This window comes from Hippichthys cyanospilos, chromosome 3 (assembly GCF_059441005.1).
Source record: "Hippichthys cyanospilos isolate Australia breed blue-spotted pipefish chromosome 3, RoL_Hcya_1.0, whole genome shotgun sequence".
Lineage (NCBI taxonomy): Eukaryota > Metazoa > Chordata > Actinopteri > Syngnathiformes > Syngnathidae > Hippichthys > Hippichthys cyanospilos.
In genome coordinates, this window is record NC_142371.1 from 9,176,872 (window position 1) to 9,202,500 (window position 25,629).

At 39.5% G+C, this 25,629-nt stretch overlaps 1 protein-coding gene across 1 annotated transcript in view; it reads right to left on the reverse strand.

Annotated features, from left to right (window-relative positions):
• vps13b (vacuolar protein sorting 13 homolog B) overlaps window positions 1-25,629 on the reverse strand; it is a 298,582-nt gene that overhangs the window by 113,821 nt on the left and 159,132 nt on the right. The window contains exons 27-31 of the mRNA XM_088410037.1: window positions 23,056-23,170; window positions 19,523-19,658; window positions 18,516-18,785; window positions 18,272-18,428; window positions 18,084-18,195 (exon numbers count right to left, since the gene is read on the reverse strand). Of these exons, the coding sequence (XP_088266163.1) occupies window positions 18,084-18,195; window positions 18,272-18,428; window positions 18,516-18,785; window positions 19,523-19,658; window positions 23,056-23,170 (790 nt within the window). The remainder of the gene's footprint in view (window positions 1-18,083; window positions 18,196-18,271; window positions 18,429-18,515; window positions 18,786-19,522; window positions 19,659-23,055; window positions 23,171-25,629) is intronic.

A 25,629-nucleotide genomic window follows, 5' to 3' on the forward strand; every position in this document is an offset into this window, starting at 1 on the left:
CGGTGTACTGCCAGCTTCTGGGTCTTGTCACTCCGAAACCCACAACCTGAACCCACATTCCCGGACCTGTTTTTTACTCCGTTTCCCAAGCAATCACAAGCAATTCATGTCTTCTTGCACTTCTTCACCGAGGCAAGGCAGTGAGCCAATGCGTGCATTTCGGAAAGATGAGCTCCTCTGTTTTTGTACAAAAATAGAAAGTTCACCCTTTCCTTTTCTCAAGTAATTTAGCAAAGTTAAAATCGAGATATTCCATTTCAAGAGTGTTCCTGTAAAGTGGAACTTTCAAAATTGGATGCTTCTGATATTATACCATTTCCAATTCTGTTGCAACGCTCCCAGGAAAAATGTCTCTTAAGACACCCAAGAATTTTGAGAATTTTGATATACAACAGCAAAAATGTGTCTCCGGTCGTTTATTTTCTCTAACAGAGATATAGCTGCCATCGTTTATGTTCTGCTTTATTTGAATCTGGTCCCAGTGCTGGTTGCAACTTTTATGACCAGGGAAAATGGGTTGTAGCGTTCTGCCGGCTGCAGCGTGGTTGCCCCCATCTGCCACCGTAAAATATTCTTTAAATATTCTGCCAGGAAGCTCTTATTGAAGTTTCAGAACCCATTTTTTTACAAATGGCTCACAAAAACAGTCAAACTTTATTAGTAGATTACAAACCAGCATTCTGACAACTCCATTCACTCCCAAAATGAATAAACAACTGTCTTATGTTTTAATTTATTAGTATTTCCGTGACAGTTTCTCTTTTAACAGCAAGGTATAACATGTTATATAGTGCAACATTTACTGTATATCAGGGAACTTTTCCTCCAGAGCCATCACAATATAGTAATACTCAAAGTAATAACAATAATAACTCTAATAATGATGCTAAATTCTCAATAGCATAATAACTTAATGTCAATATGAGCAACCTTGTTCAACTGTAAACACACAAAAGAAACAGGTAAAGCTTACTTTATCAAATCATTCCCCATCTATGAATCCCAATCTCAATATTGATCCATATATAAGGCACACTGGATTATAAGCGCTTTTTAAAAAAAATAAGGCTTTTAGGTGTGCCTTATAGTGCGGAAAATACAGTAAATTAGTAAATTAGAATTAAGTCAGCAGATTCACACTCGCAAGCAGAATTTTCTATGTCCCAAAACCTTGGTATACTGTCATCAATTATCACTAGATTTGATTGTGCCTAACTTAAAGATTGTTTTAATTTTGTTTTCAGTGATTTGCATCTCCACCGCTTGAGGCTCTGGTGCTGTTCCACGGCATCTCAAAGTGCAGCCAGCAAATGCTTATTGGCACCCAGCAGCTCTGTCAAAGCATTACACTGCACAGTGGCTTCTCCATCAATTTTCTTTGACTCCCACTCGGCAAGTGTGAATGTTGAAGGGGAATTCATAAGCGGCATGATTCATAGGCTTTGCAGTTATTTAGTAGGTTAATTTCCCTCCCTGACTGTTTTGAACAGCCAGACATTCTACAACTGGTGAGCGTTGGATTTATAACCCCAGTCAACTGATCAAATAGCTGTGAAGCTGCATCCACCGATTATGGTAATTAAATCACTTAAATTACAATGCTTACCAAACCTCAGTATGAGGGGGCAAAACGATGTGGTGGAATATAAGGTCAGCAAAATAATAAAGAAAAAAAAAAGAGCCTCATCAGTCACAGTTTCTCCTAATTAATTTTCGATGACTTCAACATGGATGAAACCCAGTCACAACGAAAACAATATTTTGAAAACGCAAAAACAACAAGCACCTCCAAATGTGTCACACTTGGCAGAAGTAAAGGACTTTAATTGTTAGTATTTTAAGTCAAGTGTGTTTTCCCCTTAAATAGGCTGACACATGATAAAGAGAAAGTGCAATCATCCTCTTCCATGATTTAGATTTGATACGTTGGCAGATGTTCATGACAATCTTGCTCGGTATGACTCATCTAAACTCGCGTCCAACATTCAAACTTAAACCTCCCTCACGAAAGTCAAACGTGACTTCAACCAGACAGTGAGGCCCTGTTTACACTGCAGCTGTATACAACACAAAATCAGTGTTTGCATTTTTTTTCCAACATAAGTCATTTACCGCCCTCACGATTTACATGTCAGGGAAGTGATGCTGTTCTACACACAGTTGGTGTCGGATGTGGTACTCTAAACACTGGCAGACGTGCTCACCGTGATGGCCCGTTTAACATGTTTGGCTCATCCGGAACATCCGAGTGGCAGACAACCCATATGCAACCATCGCATGTTTCGTTTGAATTCACCCATTGTATATTATATGGAATTCATGTTTAGCAATCATCTTGAAAGTCGGGCAGTTTGAAAACCAACTATCTCCTAAACAATCACATTGAGGGAACTGGGAAACCATTATGGCAACTTTTTTTTTTTTTTCTCCTCCCCACAAGTGTTCTTTATTAATAGACAATACTGTAATCCACTAGTGCGCCTTCAGCGACTTCAAGGCCTCCTTCGCAGGCCCAAACACTATCAGAAGACTGGGCCTACATTTACAACTTACTTAGGAATATTTCCAACTGTCTTTTGTTGTCATTTGATAGCATGTGCCCCCCAAAGTCACCAGCCAACATTGGTGAGTGCGACACTGAATAATTGGTAAGCTTATTTGGTAAGTTGCAATTTTGTTACTTAACCTTATTCTGACCGCTTATGAATTTGTGCTAAGCAAATCAAGATGCTTCTTTCGTATCGGGTAGTGAAAATAAGTGCTCATGAAGTACAATTCTGGATCACAATCCAGATAATCCTTTCAAGACCATTTCTGAATATAGTCATTTGTATCTGTCAAAAGAGAGGGCCGGTTGGTGAAGCACTTTGAAGTAGATTCCACACTTTACAACAATTATTGAATTCTGACAACTGTTTAAACCAGAGAGAATAAATATCAAGGCCTCATCCTTCTTTGGATAGAGGTATCCTTTTCCCTAAACACAAATCTGAAGAATAACAGCCATATTTGATGAGTATGCTGTGTTCTATCGGCTTAGCTGAGAAGATGGAAAAACATGGAATTTGATAGCAAAAACAGTAGGTCCTTCGTGGTCATGTCTTCTTCAACTTTTAATGGAAGTTTCTTTGTCTTCAGGTTTAAATTCTGCAAGGAGAAAAGCAAAGCTACATTCACACTATAGGGCAGATTTTTTTTCTTGAATACAATATATTTGATGATATCATCATTTCGGACAAACGCAACCTGAACATCCATAATGCAGTTGATATACATCCAATGTTTATACACATATGAAATGCATCTCTGTACCCATCTGTACCCATTTTGTACCCATGTGAGGCAAACACACCCAGAGTGAGGTCTTGTATTTCATGATTGCAATAATTTTTGCTGTTAATGTTGCAATAGAAAAGAACAGAAATTTAAAATAACTTCTGAGAAAGAAACACCGTGCAAAGTGTTCTTTAAAAAGAAAAAAAAAGACTGATGCAGCAGTACTACAAAAAAAGCTGAAATCCACAACAAGTAAACCTGTGTGGACAATTACAAATCTATTTGTCCACCCATTTTCTTTAGCCGCTTATCCTCACCAGTGTCGCTGGCGTGCTGGTGCCTATTCCAGCCATCTTCGGGCAGTACGCAAATGACACCCTGAACTGGTTGCCAGTCAATCACAGGGCACTCAAAGGCAAACTATCATTCACACTCACAATGCCACCTGAGGACAATTTAGAGTGTGCAATACACCTCTGCAAATTTTTGGAATTTGTGATGAAGCCCTAGTGCCCGGAGAAAACCAATACCGGCACGAGGAGAACATGCAAGGACCTCGGAACTGTGACTTAAATGTGCTAACAGTCTTCCACTGTGCCACCCCATAACAAAATAAAAAAACAAAAATTTAAAACAAGTGAAAATAAGTGGCCCCTAACAGCATTTAAATCGGTTCAGCCCAAACAGTTACATGCACCAGGAATTTTTTTATGGACACAATAAGTCAGTCAAATATTAGTCATGACAGAACTAATACTCCTGAGCCTCAGTCTGTATTTAGACAAAAAATATATGACACTGTGTGTGTATACCAAAGCCTTATCTTAAATGGCACCAATCATGAGTGGATATTGAATAGCAAAAGACTGTAATAAGAGCCATGACAACTTTGTAGCATTGGATAGGAAAGAAGGATGTAATGTAAGTGCTTCTGTTGAACAGAAAATGTGTGCAGAGCACATTCCAGGTGCAAAGCATTAGAGGAGATGGCACATCAAACGGGGCCATTTTTTGCTTCTTTCCTGCAGCCAGGGTGGCAGGAAATGCTCTACAGCATCCTGTGATCTGACCAAAAAGTGACAGCAAAGAGGAGTCCAAATAAAACGGGAGGTTAAGAACATGTAGAAAATGTTCAAGAGCATCCTGCAGAGAAGTGGGGATAGGGGGTGGTCACATAAGATACATAATAATGACTGCACCACGAAGAGTAATACAAAGCAGGCAACTGAAGGTGAACTCGACTTGTTTTAGTTGGACAGAGAATAAAAGAAATTAATTGAGGAAGAAGAAGAAATAAAAGCATGTATAGATTTAAAAAAAAAACAAAAAAAAACATTTGGACTGGTTTTATATTAATAAGTGTTCCCAGATGTTAGGACAGTGTCTCTGTGTCCATATACAGAACACTGTACAGTTCCAGTCGCTGACCATTCAGAACTTTCTAACTCGCACAGTAAAGTGTGCTCCAACACAAGATTTGGATCAAATAGTATGCATTAACAAGACTGGACACATTTGCATTCATCCAGATCTTTGCAAAATGGTTGCTCTTCTCCACATCCTCACCCTGCTTAATGAATAAAAATCACTCCAAGATCCATTTACAACAATAGCTTCAACATATTTTCGAAGTTTGCCAAAGAAATGTTTTGAAATAATTGAAATTGAAATCGTAATTATATGAAAGCTCCATGGCCACCTACACCTACTCTAGATGTGCATTTACACTTTATTATTGTACCACAAAATAAATAAATAAATCGGGGGAAAAATATGCCCCACCGCCCCCACCCCCCAAAAAAATTACAACAATACCTCACTACTTAAATTCACATTTTCAAAGGGTGTGGGCTGTAATAATCCGTGTCAGTCATTTGTATAAGAGGTGCATGTATTTTGTTTAAGCCTACAAACTTTTCAACCGGTCTCGCTGTCAAATTTCAAAGCATAATACCTCTTTACAAGACAAATGCCGATCTCATTACCAGCTGCATGTGGAAAGAAAAAAAAACCTTGATTGAAAAGTAAAGTGTGATACTTTCAACCCTGCATTCACTTTTTCTGACAATGGATGGAGAGTGAGACAACAATCAGACATTTTTTTACAACATGCACATGTCGTACACAGCAAAGCATTTGCACTTGAGTTAATTTTTTTCTCTGATTACATGGGTGAAACTGGAACTGGGTGGTAATAAATTGAGGGGGTTTGCTTGCTGACTGGCGGGCTGTAGTGTATGTGCGCACGTTGGGTATGCTATGGAGAGAAGAAAGCGGACCACCGCGGTAGAAATGCCCATGTGGCGGCTTCACATTTCCCTCTGTGGTTCATTCAATTCTACAATGGACACACATTCTCACATGTGCGCACATACACACACAAAGATATATGTGTGGATATAATTGAGCCACACACAGCATATCAAAACTGTACATATCTCTGTTCAAATACCAGCATTTTGTGGGCAAAAGAATTGCATAGACAAATCATTTGAACACTTTTGTTTAACAAGCAATATGATTTATAAACTTTACAGGTCAAGTAAAAAAATAGTAATTTTGAGTGGGGAAGAAGAAATAACTGAGATAATGTGATTGCTCAATGTGCACACCCTTTAAGAAGCGGGGGTGTGGCTGTGTTTGTATTTACTGTTACATGTTCTGTATTAACCGTTACGTCCACATTTAGATGAGATGGGAGTCCGCATACACCTGCCACCAAATAATGTGCTTTTCATTAAGCTGCAAAAAGTTCTGATGCTCTAGTATGCTTTTCCTGACATTTAAGTCACATCTCACAGCAGAAGTCTATCACAGGGTCATGTTGTGATAGGATATATATATATATATATATATATATATATATATATATATATATATATATATATATATATATATATATATATATATATATATATATATATTCAGGTTTTACGCAATGTCCCCGGTGTTCACATTGTTTTTTTTCTTAGAAATTATGCATGTAACCTGATTGTTTAAACAATCCAATAGTTTGTTTTTCCCCCTAATGAACCAGTCTGTAAAATGGTATATTACCTGCCAGGTTGTTAATTTTATTTCCTTTTTGACATTTTATGTAGGTAAAAATTTAAGTTTCATTTATTAGTACTGGTGTTTTTCTCTTTTTTTAAGATGTGATAGACAGTAAAATTCACATGTATAACAAATTGTCTTTTATTAGCCCAAATTTAAGATCCTGACAAGTTCATTCAAAAGGTGAAATGGCAAAAAAGGTCATTGCATTCTCCCCTTTAAAAATGAGTTGCACTTTTTAAGGCCAAAATATCAAATCTTGATTTTTTTTATCAGTCAGTCAGGGATATCAAACGTATGGTAAGGTCTCCAAATTCAGCCCGCAAGGACGTTTAATCTGGCTTGCAAGATGATTTTGTGGAGCATTGAAACTAGCGTGCACTTTAGCATTAGCATCTAGCTTCCTCATGCTACTACTAAGGGCAGGTAAAATCCTTGAAGAGGAAGTTCACAAAGAGAGCTTGTCACCATCTGAGCCATTACCAGACATTTATCTTTGGTCCCTGTTCTATTCTTTTGGTCCCTGTTCTATTCTACAGTCTTGTATTTCTTTTATTTTTTTAGGTAATTCATTGATGTATTTCGAGTGTCTGATTTTGTGCTCAATACAAAATATGCATTTAATGTACCAAAATAGAATAAGCCACTTTTAATGATTACATGCAGTCCATCCATCCATTTTCTAAAGTTAAGTAAAAATTAGATACTGGCAATTTATGTATTTTGAGTATCTTATGTATTCAGTGCAAAATATGCGTTTCATGAATAAACTAAAAATTAATCATTTCTAATAATTTCATGCACTTTAAGGAACAAATTTAGGGGACCAAAAGAGAAGTTATTTTACTTTACTTATTTTTATGTATTTTATAACGATAAGCATCTATCCATTTTCAATCCGGCCTTCCAGTGGAAAGTTTGCATGTTCTCCCTGAGCCCGCGCGGGTTCTCTCTGGGCACTCCGGCTTCCTCCCACACTCCAAAAACATGCATGGCCGGTGTATTTGACATAGTTAATTGTCCTTAGTTGTGATTGGGTGCATGAATGGTTGTTTGTCTCTGTGTACCCTACAACTGGCTGGCAACCAGTTCAGCGTGTCCTCTGCCTACTGTTGGAAGCCAGCTGGGATAGGCACCAGCAAGCCTGCGACCTTCGTGAGGATATGCGGCTATAGAAGATGGATGGACGGATGTTCGAACACTAAAAACATCTGATTTCAATTGAGTTCTCTATTCCAATCTGGGGTTTGAATCCACTTCATATGTCTATGTGATTAATGTTATTAGTTGGAAATGAACTTTTTTCTGGAGCTAGTCCAACTGTCTTTAGAACGCTTCGATAGTGAGTAATATATGTGTAGATTTTCCATACATGCGCACATACATTCTCCAAACTCTTGAAAGAAACTACTAATAATTCAATGATATATGTTATACTGCTTTGCTTCAAGCTTTTACAATATATTAATGAGAATGACTAAGTTGCATATGTCTGAGCAATTTATACGATATTTGTTGGAAATGAACTTTCTTCTGGATCTGGTTCAGCTGTCTTTTTAAGTCTTTGATATGTTGTAATACATGTATAAAATTTCCATAAATGTGGACATTGTCCAAAAGCTCAAATATAATACTAATAATACAATAATATATATTTACTGCTCTGCTTAAAACTTTTATCAGTATATTCATGTAAATGATCGAGTTGCATCTGGCTAAGAATTGTAAATAAACGTAATTTAACGAACATGCGTGCAATGCAGTCATTTTTCCAGCCAGACGTCCACATTTTCTCTGACATGTATACTACAGTAGAAAGGAAGTGGGCCACGAATAATGTAAATGTCCAATACCCCCCTTAAGGACTTGGCGCAACAAAAAAGTTCTGAGCACAGCTTCTGGTTCTTTAGAGTTCTGTTGGACCTCCTGGGGTTGTAATATGCCTCTCATTACACAAGCATTAGACAATTACCATTGGATTCGCAGTGGTTTCCCAGAGCTACGCTTGTGGCTTCACACATGGACATTTAAAAGCATCTGCACATTCCTTCTTTTTGAGGTTGATATCTTTTTTTTTCCTCCTTCAGCCTTTCAATTGTCTTTCTTTGATGTGATGTTCTACTGTGTAGATGTCAGGTAACTACTGACCGCACGCACACTTTCAAGCTTAAACGAGAATGTTTCCATGTGAACACCTCTGAACTGTGTATTGGAAGACTTTGCTTTGTATATTGATGAATTACTCGCTTTCTGATATTTCAAGGTAAATCTTCCGAAAAAGAAATTAGCGGCGACGTACTGCCGACCACCTGGTGTGCGATATGCTGTGTGGTTTACCAGTCAGAGGCTCCCTGACAGCTTCAAACCAACCACAGGATGCCAGAATGTCAACATGTCATGCGCAGCGAGAAAAAGAACAAAAACACCATAATATGCAAGGCTGGGGTTTGACAACACACACTGACACACAAGCACAAAAATAATATGCACACACTATATCCGCTGTGTGCACACATCAAACTGTGACAAGAGAATGTGTGTATCACATTTTGCAGTTGGGCTTCCTAGTTTGTGATAGGGTATATTCTTAGAGCCTCATATCCTGCTTCAGGATGAAGTCGATACACTCGCATCCACAGACGAGGCCACTGAGGTCACAGTCCAGTGGCCAAGCGTTCAACCCCTGGATCGGGCCATTTAATGAGCCTAGCACAGCTGAGTGGTCAACCCACTGACATCTGTCAACGCGCAGCCCAGCCTGACCGACAGCGACATGCCAAAACACAAGAGAGGTTTCCGGGAAGCTTGCAGATGGGGTCTTGTCACCTTGTGCACGTCCTAAACAAGGACAGTAGGAGGTCATACCATAAAATGAACCTGGTCTGGTTTTAGTTTGCAGCTTATTCCTGGTTTTGGTTTGTTACTTTGCATACTGCTTTTTGACGTTTGTTTTTATTTGTGCAATATTAAGGTAAATTGTTATTTTTGAGCACTCCCTGCCGTCCATTGCATCCTCAACTCCGTGTGAACTTGCCTTCGTTCTACACATTTACTCTACCATTTACTGCGAAAACAAGGAGCATTTTTAAATGTGTCTCCTTTTGTCAGGTTTTAAAACACCAAACAAAAATACCTAAAAATTACCTAAAAACGTACCCCGCGGGTCCACTGTACCTTGCTTTATTACCCCCCCCCCCCCCCCCCCCCCCCCCACACACACACACACACACACACACAGACACAATTTTATCTCTACTGTGTGCTCTCATTGATATGACACCGCCAAGTAAATCCATCCTTGTTTGGGGCATCAACCACATCAAGCTCCCTGTAATGCCTGAACCACTGCTGAGAAAACAAACAAAACAAAAGAAACAAACAAAAACCCCATTGGAAACACTGTTGTTGAAACCGATTCTTTAATGAAAGAAAAACACACAATAGTCACTGAATGAGTTACGGAGTAATGGACAAGGAGGAATGATTTCGAACAAATGCGGAAAATTAACCAATATTTTCCAATCATTTTAATAAACGGCCTCATGAAATTTGTTGGGGCATCTTTTTTTTTTCAGGTTTACTTACTGACTGAGCACACCGAACCCCACTTGCACTAGCAATGTATGATTTTTGCAGGTTAACATACGTTTCCAAGTTATTTAAGCAACCATATTATTTAATTAACAGAGCAACATTTTTGTCCACAGCTGTATAAAACTATTTTGTTTCACCAGGTGTTAACTGCCTGTTCATAGCACAGACATCCCTGTTATGTTCTTTGTTATTGTTATTGTGAGAGCACAATGCTGATTAGACAAAATGTAGTTCACCACAATATAGTCAGAACATCAATGTAGTGAGAACATCAACGCAAATACGGGGCTCTAAAATGTTTGTTTTTTGTTATAGTTCAACCTTGAAGAAGGGCTCGCCTACTGACTGTTATTCTTGTTTTAAATGTTTTACTACATTATCAGTCAAGCGATAATCTAAAGAAAACCTCTGCCCCCTCCTATGTGATTACAGAAAAGATCAGCGTGTCATGAGAATGACAAGAATCAATCTTCTTTGGTCAATCAAAAATTCCAAATCTTACAAAAGTAATTACAGGACCACAGACTAAGGAAAAACTGTGGCTAAAGCTCCAAGACCAACAAATCCTACCAAAAAGAATGAAAACTAGTTTAATGTGGTTTATTTGTTTAATTTGTCTGCGGTGCATTCCGAAACCGAAGTTTTCCCCTTTTCTTCACAGAGTCCATCACAATCGTTCAAAGGTGTGTCCCTTGCAGAAGAGACTTTGTTTCCTAATCTCACCAAATGTCTGCAATTCAGCAGGGAATACAAATGTTACACTGCAACCATATCATAGCGCTAAGGAGCCTGAGAATAACATCAGAGAGGCCACAGATATTTAAGGAATGAACCACAAGCTGTACACAGAAGTCAGCAGACACCACAACACAAGACCCTGTATACAGCTCCCTGCTTACATACGGACTGCTGGGTAGGACAACGCGGAGTTGCGGAACAACTTTAAGATGAGGGTTAAGTGGAATTAGAAGAACAGCGAAAGATGATTAAGACACAGTATGATACATGAGTCGGAGTTTATCTGATGCCAAGGAATTGCCAATTTTAATAGCTCTTATTACTTTCAGCAAATCACTTTTAGGGCCCGATGTTAGACAGAAAAAGGGATGACGAGCGGTCAGTCTAGACAGTGTGGAGTACACCCTTAAAAAGAATGATAGCCTCATTGTGAGTGGTTGTCTTTATTAAATAAAGATGGAAAGGTACTGTAGCTCACAGATCAAAGTTCAAAACCACAAATATTTTTTCTGGTTTCCTGTGTTCTTCTTTCATAGAATTAGTTCCAAAAACAATGTTCTCTGGAACACTCAATGCCATTGTTTCATTTATTGAGATCAGTTTACACACTAAACACCATGTTCACTGTATCCTCTGTAAATTTCAGAAAGCTACCAATCAAACCCAGAGATCTTAAAGAAAAGAGAAACAGATACTGATTAACTAAAAGCGTAAAACGTAAAAGAGCAAAATTTAAAGGCATTACAATAGTGAGGCATCTTATCTCATTGCACTACATAATCACACTGTTAGTGTAGTCAAGCTATTGCACACAGCAATGTCTCATTTGCATGACCGTTTTGAAAGGTACATATCAATTAATTGTGGCTTTACTCACACATTTGATGTGCCAATTGTCAAAGGATCATAAGTCTGTTTAGTTGTCTCTTTACCGCTCTCTCTGATTAATAATTAAGTGAGTTGGATTCACGCTGCAGCATCCCAACGATTAATTACATACTTATGATGGTGGAATGGTAGCCCCTTTGCGGTCACCCGCAGTTATCCAACACGGCCAGCTGAGCTTTCAATACGAAATAGAGCCAAGCAAGAGCCCTCACCTATGGCGTTATATTTGTGCCACAATTACGAGCATGCGAAAAAAAAAATTTGAGCGGAGAAAATCAAACTGAGCGAGCGAAAACAGATTTTGAGAGCAAGAAAAAAACTATTGAGCGCGTAATGATAAGAGTTTGAGCGCGCGCCGATGGAGTTTGAACACAGAAAAAGAAATTGCTCGCTCAAAATTCCTTTTTGCTTGCTCGGGATAGCCCTCTCTCGCTTGGTTACCAAGCTGTCAATCTATGTGCTTTTACAAGCTCTGATTGGCTGGTTTTGTGGCACAAACGTAACACGTGAGCAGAACTGAGCGAGCGCAGAGGACGACTCGAGCGAGCGAGAGCTCGATGTTGAGCGAGGGAGGGAGGAGTATCGCGAGCGAGAGCGAGATGTTGAGCGCGAGAATGCTATTGCGAGCGAGCAAAAAGGAATTTTGAGCGAGAAACTTCTTTTTAAGAACTTTTTTTCTGCGCTCAAAATCTGTTTTCGTTCGCTCAGTTTTATTTTCAACGCTCAAATTTTTTTTCCGCGCTCGCGTAATTGTGGCACAAATATAACGCCATACTCACCTGGCTTGTCAAAAGGCGGAAGCGAGAACTTGGGACAACTGGTATGTGCAGCGTTTGCTTCACTTAACAGCTGTTGAAACGTAGTTACTGTGCTAAGCTAACCATAGCGCAGCATTGTCAGCACAATATTTAGCACCCCCCCCCCCCCCCCCCCCCCCCCCCCCCCCCCCAGTCTAAATCTCAGGCGTTGACCGGGACGCGGTGATCAAAAGGTTAGGGACCACTGGTCTACGAGATATACAGTCCCAGTGGTATATATTGGTGGAAACGGAAGTGGGACACTTTTAACTAACTTTTCAAGTATCCTAGACTTATAAACAAGTAAAATATGCCATACGTTTTATGTTGATTTTTTAAACATGATTTAAACAAACAAAACAAAACACCTTTGTTTCAAGACTGGAACCATACAGTCTACCTTGAGAGGCCTTAAAGTAATTATTAGATTTCTCAGAAGCCCAGAAATATTTTAAAACAACTTTAAAATCATTGTACATAAATGAGGGGCCGGGTTGTCACCGTGTGTGGCCTAAAAGTGCTTTTCTACTGTAGCAGTGCAGCAGAGTTGACACACATTTTGCTGGTGTAAACAAATGGGAAAATTTGGCAGCAGACTAAAGTGATGAAGCAAGGGTGCACTGAACCATCTAATGAGTCACTTTCTGGGAATTCTGGATTTCATGAGCAAAAGAAAGATGAGTGTGGACACAGGGTAGGCAGTCGAGACCTTACAAAAAGAACTGTATTCCATTTAGAAAATTAAAATAAACAACTGTTGTATTTGACAAATACCTGTATCTCATTGCCTTGTTGAGGGTGCAACAGGTGTGTCGAAAACACTGCCAATGACCCAATTCCGATTTAATTCCTAAATCTGACCTTTGCATGAACATTGCAAGCGATATATCCATTAATATCTAGATGTGCAGTTGTCCAAATCACATTTGTTTTTCTACACCAGAAACTAACAACAACATGCAAATAAACAGAAATAAGTAAATACGCTTTAAATATACTTTAGTTGATCTAGGAGTACAGCGTAATGAATGAAAGGCAACTACTAAAGGCAAATGGCTGCAAAATGCCCATGGTGTAGTTATTAATGATTTGGTCACTGATTACTGGTATTTCAGTAACTTCTCAAGAATAACATTTACTCATATATTACATGCACCCTGAACATCACCTATCAACAGCTGTTTTTAATGTTTAGATCTAGCATACAAAGGGGAAAAAAAAAGAGATTGGCTAGTTTATCACAATATACGTACTAGGATAGGGACCAGTTAAGGATACACTGGAAAGATAGGAAAAAGGAAAGCACAATTCATATTTAGACATCAAGAGAAAACATTAGTAAGCTGTTTAAGAGTGACCGGAGTTCCATATGGGAAAAAAATGACAGTGACGTAAAGATTTTCATGGAAGGAGGGCAAAAAATGTTATAAATGATGGGCATTGGTGAGCATGTGAAAAAAATACTAAAAGTAAAGGTGAACAGGCCTTGCTTGTAAATATCTACCCTGGGGCCAATATAAGTGGTTAAGGATGAATAATCCTGAATTTTCAAAATTGTTTACTGGGTACAGGAACGTTCAGGAAAATAATATGGACTGGGAAAGTTTAGCAAGGAGTAAATGTAAACAATATACATTGAAAAGTGAAGGACACAAGAAGACTGAAATACTTTCTTTATATTCAGCGCACTATTTTGGCTTTGCTCTCTCTTTTTCCTGACACAGCAGTGGCAACAGCAACCTTTCTTTTCGGTTACCATGGAAACACAGACATGTGCACCAATCAAAACAAAATAACAAAACATATTTTGAGGCACTGTGGGATGCTTCCTTGCTCTCTTTCAGACAGACCATGAGGTAACGGGGGATGTGATGGAATCTAGAGCTGTGTCATTTAGGAGTTGTCGGGAAATGTGCAGGACGGCGAAGACACAAATACATACACAAATACAGTACTCAACATCAATGAGTACACCCTAAAATATTTGTCTGAAAACCTTGGGTTTTCCCTGGAGAATCAGTGCTTTCTATGGCGTAATATACAGTACAACAGAATGAACTTTGTTGGACTGTTGTACTAGTTACGACAGTTATAATGTGGCCTTAAGCTGCCCAGCTCCTCGGGACAAATGATGTCTGGAATTTGAAATCCCACTGTATATGATCAAAAAGCAATGGACAGCAAAGAGAACACAAAGTTCGTTAGAACCCCACTCACAGTGCATTTTGTATGTCAACTCTAGATATCTGACACCATATAACTGAAAAGTCGCGGCCATCTTCATGGTCATTTATATGGCCTGTCATTAAATCTTGTGGCCCAACACGATTTCAATTGGGTGTTCTAAGAGGGGAAAACAAAATTAATTAAAGTAGAAAAAAAACATGTACAAAGGTGGGGAGTTAAAGACCTCGGATTTTACAAAAATTCCAAACCACAAGAAAGTTAGGGTTGAATGCATGCTGGACGTTCCTCAGACCAGCACTCATGAACACAATTTTTCAAGACAGGAAAATGATTTCAGCTGTGTAAATTGACAGCGGCCTTGTAAGCTCAAAGATGGAGAGGGAAGAAAAAGGGGAAGCCTTGAGGCCTGTGTAATAATTCCTGCTTAGCAGAGAAGCCGCTGGGGACCTCCTCTTTTATGGAAACTCTATTCAACATCACATGATCAAATGAAACTGTAAACTGCTACCAAATGAACCGCGTAGTGAAGACCAATTTGGGCCAGCAGTTCTACAGACACAGATTTATTTAGCCTTCTTTGGAGAGGCTGAAGTGCGGTGAAAACGTTCAGGTTGAAATGGAAGTTGGAGATAGCATTAGTGGGCCCTCATCTAGATCGGCTCTGTCAGAATGTTTACACACCAGCTCTCTCCTTAGCCTTTGCCGGCCTCTTGTCTCCCAGGGTGGCATTATAATCAAGCCCTGCGTTAGACATCCTAACCAATTTCACGTGCGGGAGACAATAACACCATAGCTGTAGCTCGGATTAGTCATTCGGTTATGTCAACGAATGTAATTAAAGGTGCGCTTCATACGGAGTTACAGCAAATGGCTACTGGCACTTAATGTGCCGTTAGCAGCCACATATGGTTATAGTTTGTAAACACGCACATGTTTACATGATCACAGCCCATCAACTGTGACTTACGTTATGTGACTTGGGGGAGCAAATATATAGCATGATGCGGCACAGATAAAACCCATGCATTCTTGGTAGTGAAACGACTGTGCTGAAATGATGTTCAGACGTGACCGAGGAAGGCAATAAGTAAGATAATGCTTGTTTAGAACAAGAAAAAGAAAAACATTCGGATAAAGTAGCTTGACACATTTTCTTGGTTCGTTTCAGAAAGGGAAGTGGTGACTCCAAATGTGGTTTGTTTGCACACATGCATACACACATGCTCACTGGTTGTGGTATCGGGTAGAGTGGTTGCAAACATGAATCTTGAATATGTGCAGTATGTGGTGCAGACATTACAGTAAATGCACAGCAGTATGCATGTTGTGTGCACTTTAGTGAGTTTGTTATACATTTACTGTAAGCGCTATAGAAGCCGTCGGTCAATTGTGTGTTTAGGTCAGGGTGGAGATTTGTTCGAGCCCATCATTCATCATTTGAGGAGAGGTGGAAACAGCCACAGAGCCTCAAACTACTAGAAGCAGATCTTTTCAGGCCAAGCTAGGATGGAATTGCAAGGCTTTTAGAGGGGAGGAACACTTTTTTTCCTTTACCAGATTACTTTCATGTTTACAAGCTCATCAGTCATCATCTGACAAGATAACAACACAGTCAACACATTTCTGTGGAACCAAAGTATATGCCGAACAAACATTCCTGAAAAACAAACATAAAACATACATTACCCCCTATGAAACTGGGTTGAAGGATTGGAAGGAACTTAACTTGAGATAGTAAAAACAGTAGCGATGGTAACTGATCAATACCATGCGTGCTCTTCTCCATATCTGTTTCAGGTTGGCAGGCATGCTCCTGAGCATAGACTATCTCTGCCAGCCTGCTGCTTGCATTTTCCCTTTTTAAGACATTCCCGCTGGCTGAAGCAAGCGTTGTCATCTATCCTTTTTTTCCTCCACATTACGTCGTGTGTCAGCCCACATCTTACTTGCAGCTGCGCAAAGCATTAGGCATCACTTTTATCCCCACATTACATATGTTTGCCAGCAACATATCTGCCCATTCAAACAAATGCTTTTTCACAGACACAATGTGGGGCTGTGGTTTCCAGGCAGCTGTGACACAATCCAGATACTCAACGCTGCCTATAGCAGGGAAATATGTTTTGTGCAGAGATATTCCCTTCAGAAGTTCAGATTTTCCCAGCCAGCAGCTTTCAGCCATATGAGTCTTTTGTTTGAGCTGGCAAGACACTGTGTAGACCCTAAAGATGTCTTTCATTGGGCTTTGTCACTGCTGATGCAGCTTAATTGTTATGTGGAGCAGCCACCAGCTGTATTGTGAAATACAGTATATAAATGAGAGGAAACACTCACGAGACACTATTTCGTCACGTGGTACCCTAAGAATATTTACCTAACGACAGGTTGTATACTGTTACTACACTTGACAATAAACCACACTAAGCCTGTTGGACTTTAATTTTATAGTATGTCACCAATGTTTACGCCATACGTTCACATAACACTAAAGCACCACTCAACTAATAGAATACTTTTTCTCAAACACAAAGCCCATTCCAATAATGCTGGAACATTGTGTGAAGTGTAAATGCAAAGCCCAGTTCCAATGATGCTGGAACATTGTGTGAAATGTATTTGAAAACACAATGCAATGATTTGTAAATCACTTAACACTGTATATTAATTCAGATAGACTACAAAGACAAGATAGTGAATGATCATACTGATTAAGATAATAGTCTTCTCTTATTTGAATCAGATGACTGCAACACACTCCATAAAAGCTGAGACGACAACAGGTGAATTGGCTTTAGGTGAGTGTCATGATTAGGTTCAAAGGAGCAGTGCCGAAAGGTCAGTTGTTCATAAGCAAGGATGTGTTGCGTTTCATCACTTTGTGGACATGTGCATTATCAAATACAACTGAAAGGAATTTGGGGATTTCATAATATACAACTAGGATCTGTGATATCATCAAAATAATCTGTAGATATCATTGGACGGAAGTAGCAAGGCCAAAAACCAGGACAGATAGTCAAGCTCTCTAACCCTTCAGGTGGCACTGTATGAAAAACAGGCACCACTGTGTATAGGATAATATAATGTGGCGTCAGGAAGACTTCAGAAAACTATGTCAGTTAACAGTTTGTCATATACAAATTGCAAGCTCAACTCTACTAATTTAAGCAAAAGCAAGATACCAGCAACACCCAAAAATGCCACAGGCCGTCATCTGAGATGGACTGACACAAATCGTGAATGTGTGATGTGGCCTGATGAGTCTACATTTCTTAGTTATTGGGGGGATATATCTGGTCATGGTGTCCCTGGGCCCAAGGAAAAAGAAAAATGTCCATGCAACATTCAAAAGACAGCAAATGTGATGGTGTTAGTGCCCTTGGCATGGTTAGGTAACATATTGACCAGTCATGCTGAAAAGTACATACAGGTTTTCGTGCAACGTGTGCTGCCATTCATGCAACATTTTTTTCAGGAGCACCCCTACTTATTTCGGCAAGGCGATATCAAGCCATGTTCTACATGAGGGGAATAAAGGGCTAATCTTACTGGTAGAGGTCTTTGCGTAGGACTGTGCGCGTGAGGGGATTATCAGCCTGAGGAGCCATGCTAAGGGAACCCAACTTTAACACCAAGGTGTCTTCTTTATTTGCATGGAGAGCTGTTGACACACAATGGGCAGCTGTATAAGTCTTGGGAAGTATCCAAAATTAGTATGTCTTCAAAATGACTGTTACCGGGTATAGTAGCTTTGTGAGATGTTCTTGGACAGAAAATCCTGATCAGGTTGGTGTTGATGTAGATGAGAGGCAAACACCGAGAGGTCAATGTGTGGCTCCTCATTGGTTGCCCTGCTGACTTCCCACGGTCTTTGTAGCGTCTTGGTACTGTCGTCTAAAAATTGGAATGATTCCAAATGTTGTCAACATGATGTTGAAAGAACAATAGATTTGATAGCTTGCACTATTAACTTTTTCTTACCTGGAATATTCCAAATACAGTAGTTAACAAAGAACAGGACAGTACAACATCAAACGGCTGAGCTGTCAGAAGGATTTCTCTCAGGTACTGAGGAGAACCATCTGCTAGTGGATCAGCACTAATCCTCTGACCAGTTGTGGTAGTGGTCCGCGCTGGCCGCTCAGGCCGTGTGACGAGTTTATGACGAACATTTTTGGTGACAGCCTGTGTGTAGGTAATGGACAAAAATCCATGTTGCTGGTGAGAGCCTTCCAAGACCTTGGCTGCCGTCTGATCAGTGGTGCAAGAAGGGAAAAAAAAAATTACTGCAATAGCACTCTGGAATGTCTAAGTAATTACATTACAACCAATAGTAACTAAATATACTACTGACTAATGGGCCAAAATGAAATGGACATTACATATTTTAAATAATGGACTACAAAATCCTAAGGTTACTATTGGGATAGAAACCTGGGTTGCAATGCTACAAAGTCTGGTAGGTAAAGAGCTGATAAAATAATTTGATAATATGGAATCAGAAAAGTTTTTTTTTTTTTTGGTGGTATACTTTATGCAATTTGATAAAGGGGAAAAGACAATTCCAAGACAACTTTGCTAAAACCCCAGAAATGTACCCAAACCATCGTCAAGTCAATGTATGGGAATCTAAGTTTAAATAAATGCGTACTTGTCACATTGAATTTAACAAAAAAAAGTTAAATTACAATAGCACAAAACATGCAATGATGCGATCTTTGGAAGAGGCATTACAAAAATTGAAGCAAAAAAAAAAAATTCATTCCTCAGAGTGTCTTTCCATCTCAAGTGTTCTATCCCTTAAGAATCATATGTGATTGATTTGAATTAAGTGGGAGAGCTTACAATATTCTTTACAGCTGGCACGTTTAAAGTCAAACTCTCCAAGCACTGCTTGCCAAAACATCTTTGAGGAAGGCACAGAACCTAAAGCACTACAGATGAGGCATAGCAAAGAAAGCTACAAAGGAGAGGAGACATATTCTTACAGGAGGGAAAAAGCCAGAGAATTGGCTGAAAGAATCTTGCTTGCTGACCGGTCGAACCAACACAGTGCGCCTGTTCAGCTTGTCAGTGCAAGAGAGGACCACTCCTCCACAGCTCTGCCGAACACCCTCCTCCATACTGGAGGTGAGGAAAGACACAATAGGTGCACAAGGGGACAGAGAGAGCAGGAATGGGAGGAAATATAAGTCTGTGTGCTTGGAATGAAATGCAGAAAACGGTATTACAGAGACGATGACTCAAGTTCATTGAAGCTGTGTCCTTTGGATGATTGGAGAAAACGAGAGTTATTCAGCAAAACCAAGGGAAATTGCGCAATTTTGAAACAGCAGAAATACTGTGACATGGTCATACACCGTAACAGAAAGACTATAATATTATAATACAAACGCAATTGTCCAATTGTTTTTTTTGTTTGTTTTTTTTTCATAAGGCACTTTAAAGCCAAAATAAACATGAGTGCACGAGGACTTTGGAAGTATTTTTGTCAGATATAGCATATTGTAACAGTATAAGACCATATACAGTATTAGTTTAAATCAACAAGAGAATGGAGGCCCATGTCACCAGATTCTATCCACTTAATTATGAAGACAATCAGAACCACTGGAGAGACAGGGGATGCCGTAGTCTTCATGTCATGTCAGACTGTTATTTTTTTTCTTAGGGTGTATCTCAATGCAACATATCTGGCCACTCTGAGTCACAGCCAGAATCATGGTGTCATTTCCTGTCTGTCCAGCATGAGCAGATAATCAGAACCGTGATTAAGAGCAGCAGAACGGCAGCGACACATTATACGGAGGCCTAATGCTGGGCTGCTCTGGGACAGGCAGAGGCCTCACCACAGCTGTCTCCTTGCACTGCAGAAGGACTCCTTCATAAAGCCCAGAGTGCCAGCCTTGACCTGGCCTGGAGACACACACATTACCAGGTTATAATGGGGCATCTGGAATTAATTAGACAACTGTGACACAGTTTGATAATATCTCTTTAATGGGAGAACTTATAAACTATCTTAGGGATAAACAAATCAAGAGACGTGAGGTGTGCATGTAGGTATGTAATTGCAAATGGGATAGCAATTTAACAGCAATGGTCCTCAAAGGCATTAACCAAGACAAGATAAACAAATGATATGAAATCCAGATATTCCTTCTGGCATCCAATTATTGCTGTGGCATACAGAAACAGAGAGCACCTGTAAAGAAAAAATGCACAATGAAGCCATTAAAATGAAGATAAACATTGCCTTCTCCTCATTTGTTTCCATTTGGTATAGCCATCAGGATTTCTCTTTTCAAACCAGGTGGCCTGCTTTTGAATCAGGGTATGTGAACACATACTGTATGTGACTGACTAAAAAATGATCATCTTGTAACTTTTTTTGTTTTTTGTTTTCAAGTAGTTACTGAGAAATGGCATACACATTTTGAGAGATCTTTCCACTTAGGCAAAATAAAAAAAAAAAAAAAAAAAAAAAAATCACCAAACATGAATAATACTGGTTATCGATAGCCAATTGTAGCAATATACTAAGATAGACTCACGCACGAGTCCTCCTTGGGATTGTGAACTGAATCGTGCTTTTAACAGTACTTTGAGGCAATACAGTTGACATCCAACTGCTTTTGATTATTTTTCAAATCGCTTAAGAGTCATATTACAAAAGTGTGAGTACAAATACATTTCAAACATTGCTTTACTGTATCCTCTAAAGCCCCTTTCTTGTCATGTAAAAAAAAACAAAGTGTCTGAAAACTCCAACTATATGTTGCTATTATTCTGAGAGTCAATTCTCACTCCACTATCCCGCCGTTCTTCTCAACGTTTCATCAAAATTAGGCTTTGTGGCAAGACTGACCTGTGGTAACTATTTTACTATTTTCCAGCAGTAAGACATCAAGAGCCAGATGTGACATTTTTTGTGTCAGGTTTAATTTAAACTAACCCACTCACTGCATACACATGAAGTGGGTTGGGCGCAGAAATACCAAACAATTATCTGCTCTGAATGATGAAAATGGACTCTGATCCCAATGGGCTCTCTTGAATATGTGGAGGATAGAGATTACAGTGGGCAAGGAGCCCATTGAGCCCCCACTTTGTCCAGAACAGACACGGATGTTACCTGGCTTACATTGTGAAGCGCTGCTCCTAGCCAAAACTCTGGTTAGTTTAAACAGACTTTATTAATGTGGATTAAACAGAAATAACTGGAAAATGTGAAAATTGAACCATTATCTTCTTGGGAAAGCATGGAGGTCTACAGAAACATTAAGCTTGGCCCAGTCTTAGTGGCAATCGGGCAAATACCTGCAGCAAGAGGTAAGATTATATAATCACCCATGACACCTTAACACCGGAAAACTACGCACTTCTCACCACTGACATTGCCCTGGCTTGGTGCTGTGGAGTAAATTTAATGGAACACATTTTGCCCGGTGGAATCAAGCTTAAATGGATACAGAAAAAAAGGGAGTCTGGTGTTGATGTGTAAAGCCAAGTCAGTTGTTTCAATCATCCTCTGGCCAATAAGTAACACGCACGATTATTACAACCCAATTGGAACCAGCAAAGGTCATTTCAAAATCTGGCATATCAGAATCCTTTTCTGTTATCATGTTGGCGGTTATCATTGCAAATGACTGTGGACTCAAGGCAAGGAGGTTCCACCTCCACTTCACTGTCTGGCTCGAGAAGAGAAGGCACTTAAAGCCAAGAACATATTTACACAGGCATGTAAGCACACTGGAAACACACATGCAAACACATTATGGTCCATGGGGTCCGAGAAGGTGTGTTTGGTATCTTCTTAAACTAAGGGAAGGGGAACTCGCCTCCCGCTAAGTGGACCTCAGGCACATACAAAGTGGGCACTCTTACATTACGGAGTCTAACAACGATGCAAATGTGATGAGGACCAGCTCACGGAGAAAGAGATTCCATTCTGTTCTACACACGCAAGTGCGGAAAGAAAAACAGCAATTACAAATATACTGTAATTTCGTCAGAGTTTCAGTTTGCTCGGCTTGATGTTCTTTGATCAGTTCTGTGGAGAAGGTAAATCATAGAATTCCAAACGCAACCTGACTTCTGGATAGATTACTATATATTAGGATGTCATGGAACAACGCCAATCGGTTTTCCTCCAGCGTGTTAATGTTTCTATGAATCAATTCAGACACCGCAGGCGCAAATAAAATGACTGATGGCCTAACTGAACTCATCTGCTCTGTGAGTCAGACTTGGGCCAGCCCAAAGCAGAGTCAAATCATCCATCCAATTTTTTGGTCTCAAGCTGTCTGGAAAGACCATGACGCTGGGGCGATAGTCCCAAAAGTCCCCCTCACGAAGGTGGAACGGGAACAGAAAAGTGTTATTGGCATTGGTACTGCGGGGGTGTTATTTTTATTACTTGGGTTTTAAGTGGCCACTGTTACTTTCCCCATGCATCGACATATGCAAAGCGAGATGTGGTATTGGTGCATGCGTGTTTGTGCAAACAATACTCCACCTGCATCTGTAGTGGTCAATGTTGAAACTGCCAACTTTACACTTGATCTTCGTGTATACGTCCTGAATATCCACTGAGGCACTCAAGTCTTCCAGTTCACTGACCAAGCAGACTTCTGTTGGGAAACAGAAGAAAAGGTATAGTTTTTCATATTTTTATATGACATTTGTAAGTGCTGACATACATGCATTACAAATGCTTGGCTGCACATGAATCCTTCACTGGAACGCTACTAATGATGGGAGGGGCTCTCTTCGTTTTTCTTTCAATGGTCATACTTTCACACTGGCAGGAAGGACCACATTGGAAATTGAGAGAATGAGTAAGAAGGCCAAATGACTTGAGTATACAGTACAATCTCAGCTTGCCAAAATGAGAAATGTGCCTGTCACCCAACACTGATTGTTCATAGAGACTGTGCATTTATACAGACATACTGTACATATGCTATGTGCATTCCTCACTGCACCTTGTGTGAAAAGTAAACTACCTACCACAGGCAGAATGAGTTTCATGTTCAACGGACTGATTACGATTGTAGCGAAGCAAGCCAGTGAGCTGAGCAGATCGCTGTCATTGTTTCCACTGAAAAAGTCCCACCGTCAAAGAGTGGCTTGGGAAATTGTGGTGATTTTGAGAAACGCAGAGGTTCCTCGTGAGGTCTTACATTGAAAAACAAGACTTGTCAGCCTTACTGTGGAAATCGAGTGGAAAGAACGCGCCCAAGTTGGTGCAAGTAATCGTCAGCAACTCATAGCCTGAGAGCGTGGTTTGATATATAAATTTGGGTTTAATATAGAGTCAGTGGAGAGTCACATTTGTGGGGGAACCTATCCGCCGTTAGCCACAGAAATACTGAAATTGCTTATTTATGATTTTTCTGTAAATGCAAAATAAATTATTTTATTTATTTTTTTCCGTTCCATCACAAAATACTGCCTGCAGTACGGATGCTGTCAACGGCTGATAATTTCACATAGTAGCCCGGGGTCACTTTTAAAACAAAATCCTGTTTATAGGTGTTTATTCAATTGTTTTGTGATCATAGTCTGCGTTAAGTTTATGTTTTAAATTATTATTACAGGAAATTCCAATCACACTTAAAAATTAAGTGTGTAGAATTTAGTGCCATTTAGTGGTTAAATGAGAGAATGAAACCATTTTGAAGTTCATCTCCTTTGGGTATCTGTAGCAGAAATTGACATTTTAAAATGAATGTTGAGTTTTCTACCTAATGATGCAAAATTCTGCAGAAATTAGTTATGTGCAGTCAGTCTCAGCCTCGATCCCAGATGAATAGAGTGGATCGACTGTATTTATAATTTAGACAACCTGGGCGGCCAGTGACTGTCATCACATCTACTTTAAAAATGTTGAATGAACTCAAAACTTGAAGCTCCGTCATATGATGGCACCTATGACCCTAATTCAAGGTGTTTAGTCTTCACATCAAGTTGATCGGCTTGAGCTTGATCGGCTGATAATTGCCATTTTATGCGAGATCGAGGATCGGCTGTAATGTCATACCTTCCTGAGCGACCAATGATGTAATTGATCTGTTCCACAATTTATAGGTATGGATGTTTTGAGGGGCAACTTCATACCACTATTACTATTCATTTTGTAATGTTATAGGAATGTTTGCACTAGCATCAATAACGTTGCACTATTAAACTGAAGCTATCAAGTAATTTAGTTACGATATAAAAAATTAACAACCGTGATCAATGTTATTGCATGCTGTCCATTAAATAAAATAAGGAAATAAAGTACAGTTTTACATGAATTATTTCTATCGTAAGTTGTTTTTGTTTTATGCAACTTAAGTTTTACTTTGTATGGCTAGTTCTTGAATGCCTTTTTGAGGTCACTGGTGTCTTTGCCAGTGCAACTGTCAATTTTGGATAATGCAAAGATTGTTAAACCATTGCAAACGGTCTATAAAAAATATGAACAGCAATTAAACAATGTATTTAAATAGACATACTGCTCCATCTTGTGGTCGGGGCAATGATCATCAGTTATTTCTTAACTCGCTGATTGGCGTTTGTGATCAGCCCCTGGCTTCATGCAGAACATTCTCTCTGGGAATGTTCTGCAAGAAGCCTCACCTACTTTCATATATATATATATATATATATATACAGTGGGCCCCCGGGTTACGAACTTAATCCGTTCAGCGGCTACGCTCGTATCTCGGATTGCTCGTATAGCGGGCAATCCAAACCCATGTTAATTCGTGAATGCGTGCAACGCGCGCAGAAGCCTTAGGTAAGAACATCACGCTGTATACATATATTAATATTGAGTCACATAATCTACTGTACAGTTTCATTAAATAACAAATACAAAGGAATAACGACTTTTACATTTGGAAAGATGTGACTTGAGCTGAGATAAGCAGAAGTCATCACTATAAACCAGACATGCTATTGGTCTTACAGTGTCACAGTAACTTTTTCAGTCAGGGTTTTCTCTACTTCCTTCCATCCCAACCAGCTGTGCCATCAAGCTAGATAAAGGCGTTCGGCCAATAGCATATCGGCACTTCTGTGATTGACGTGTGATGCCGGC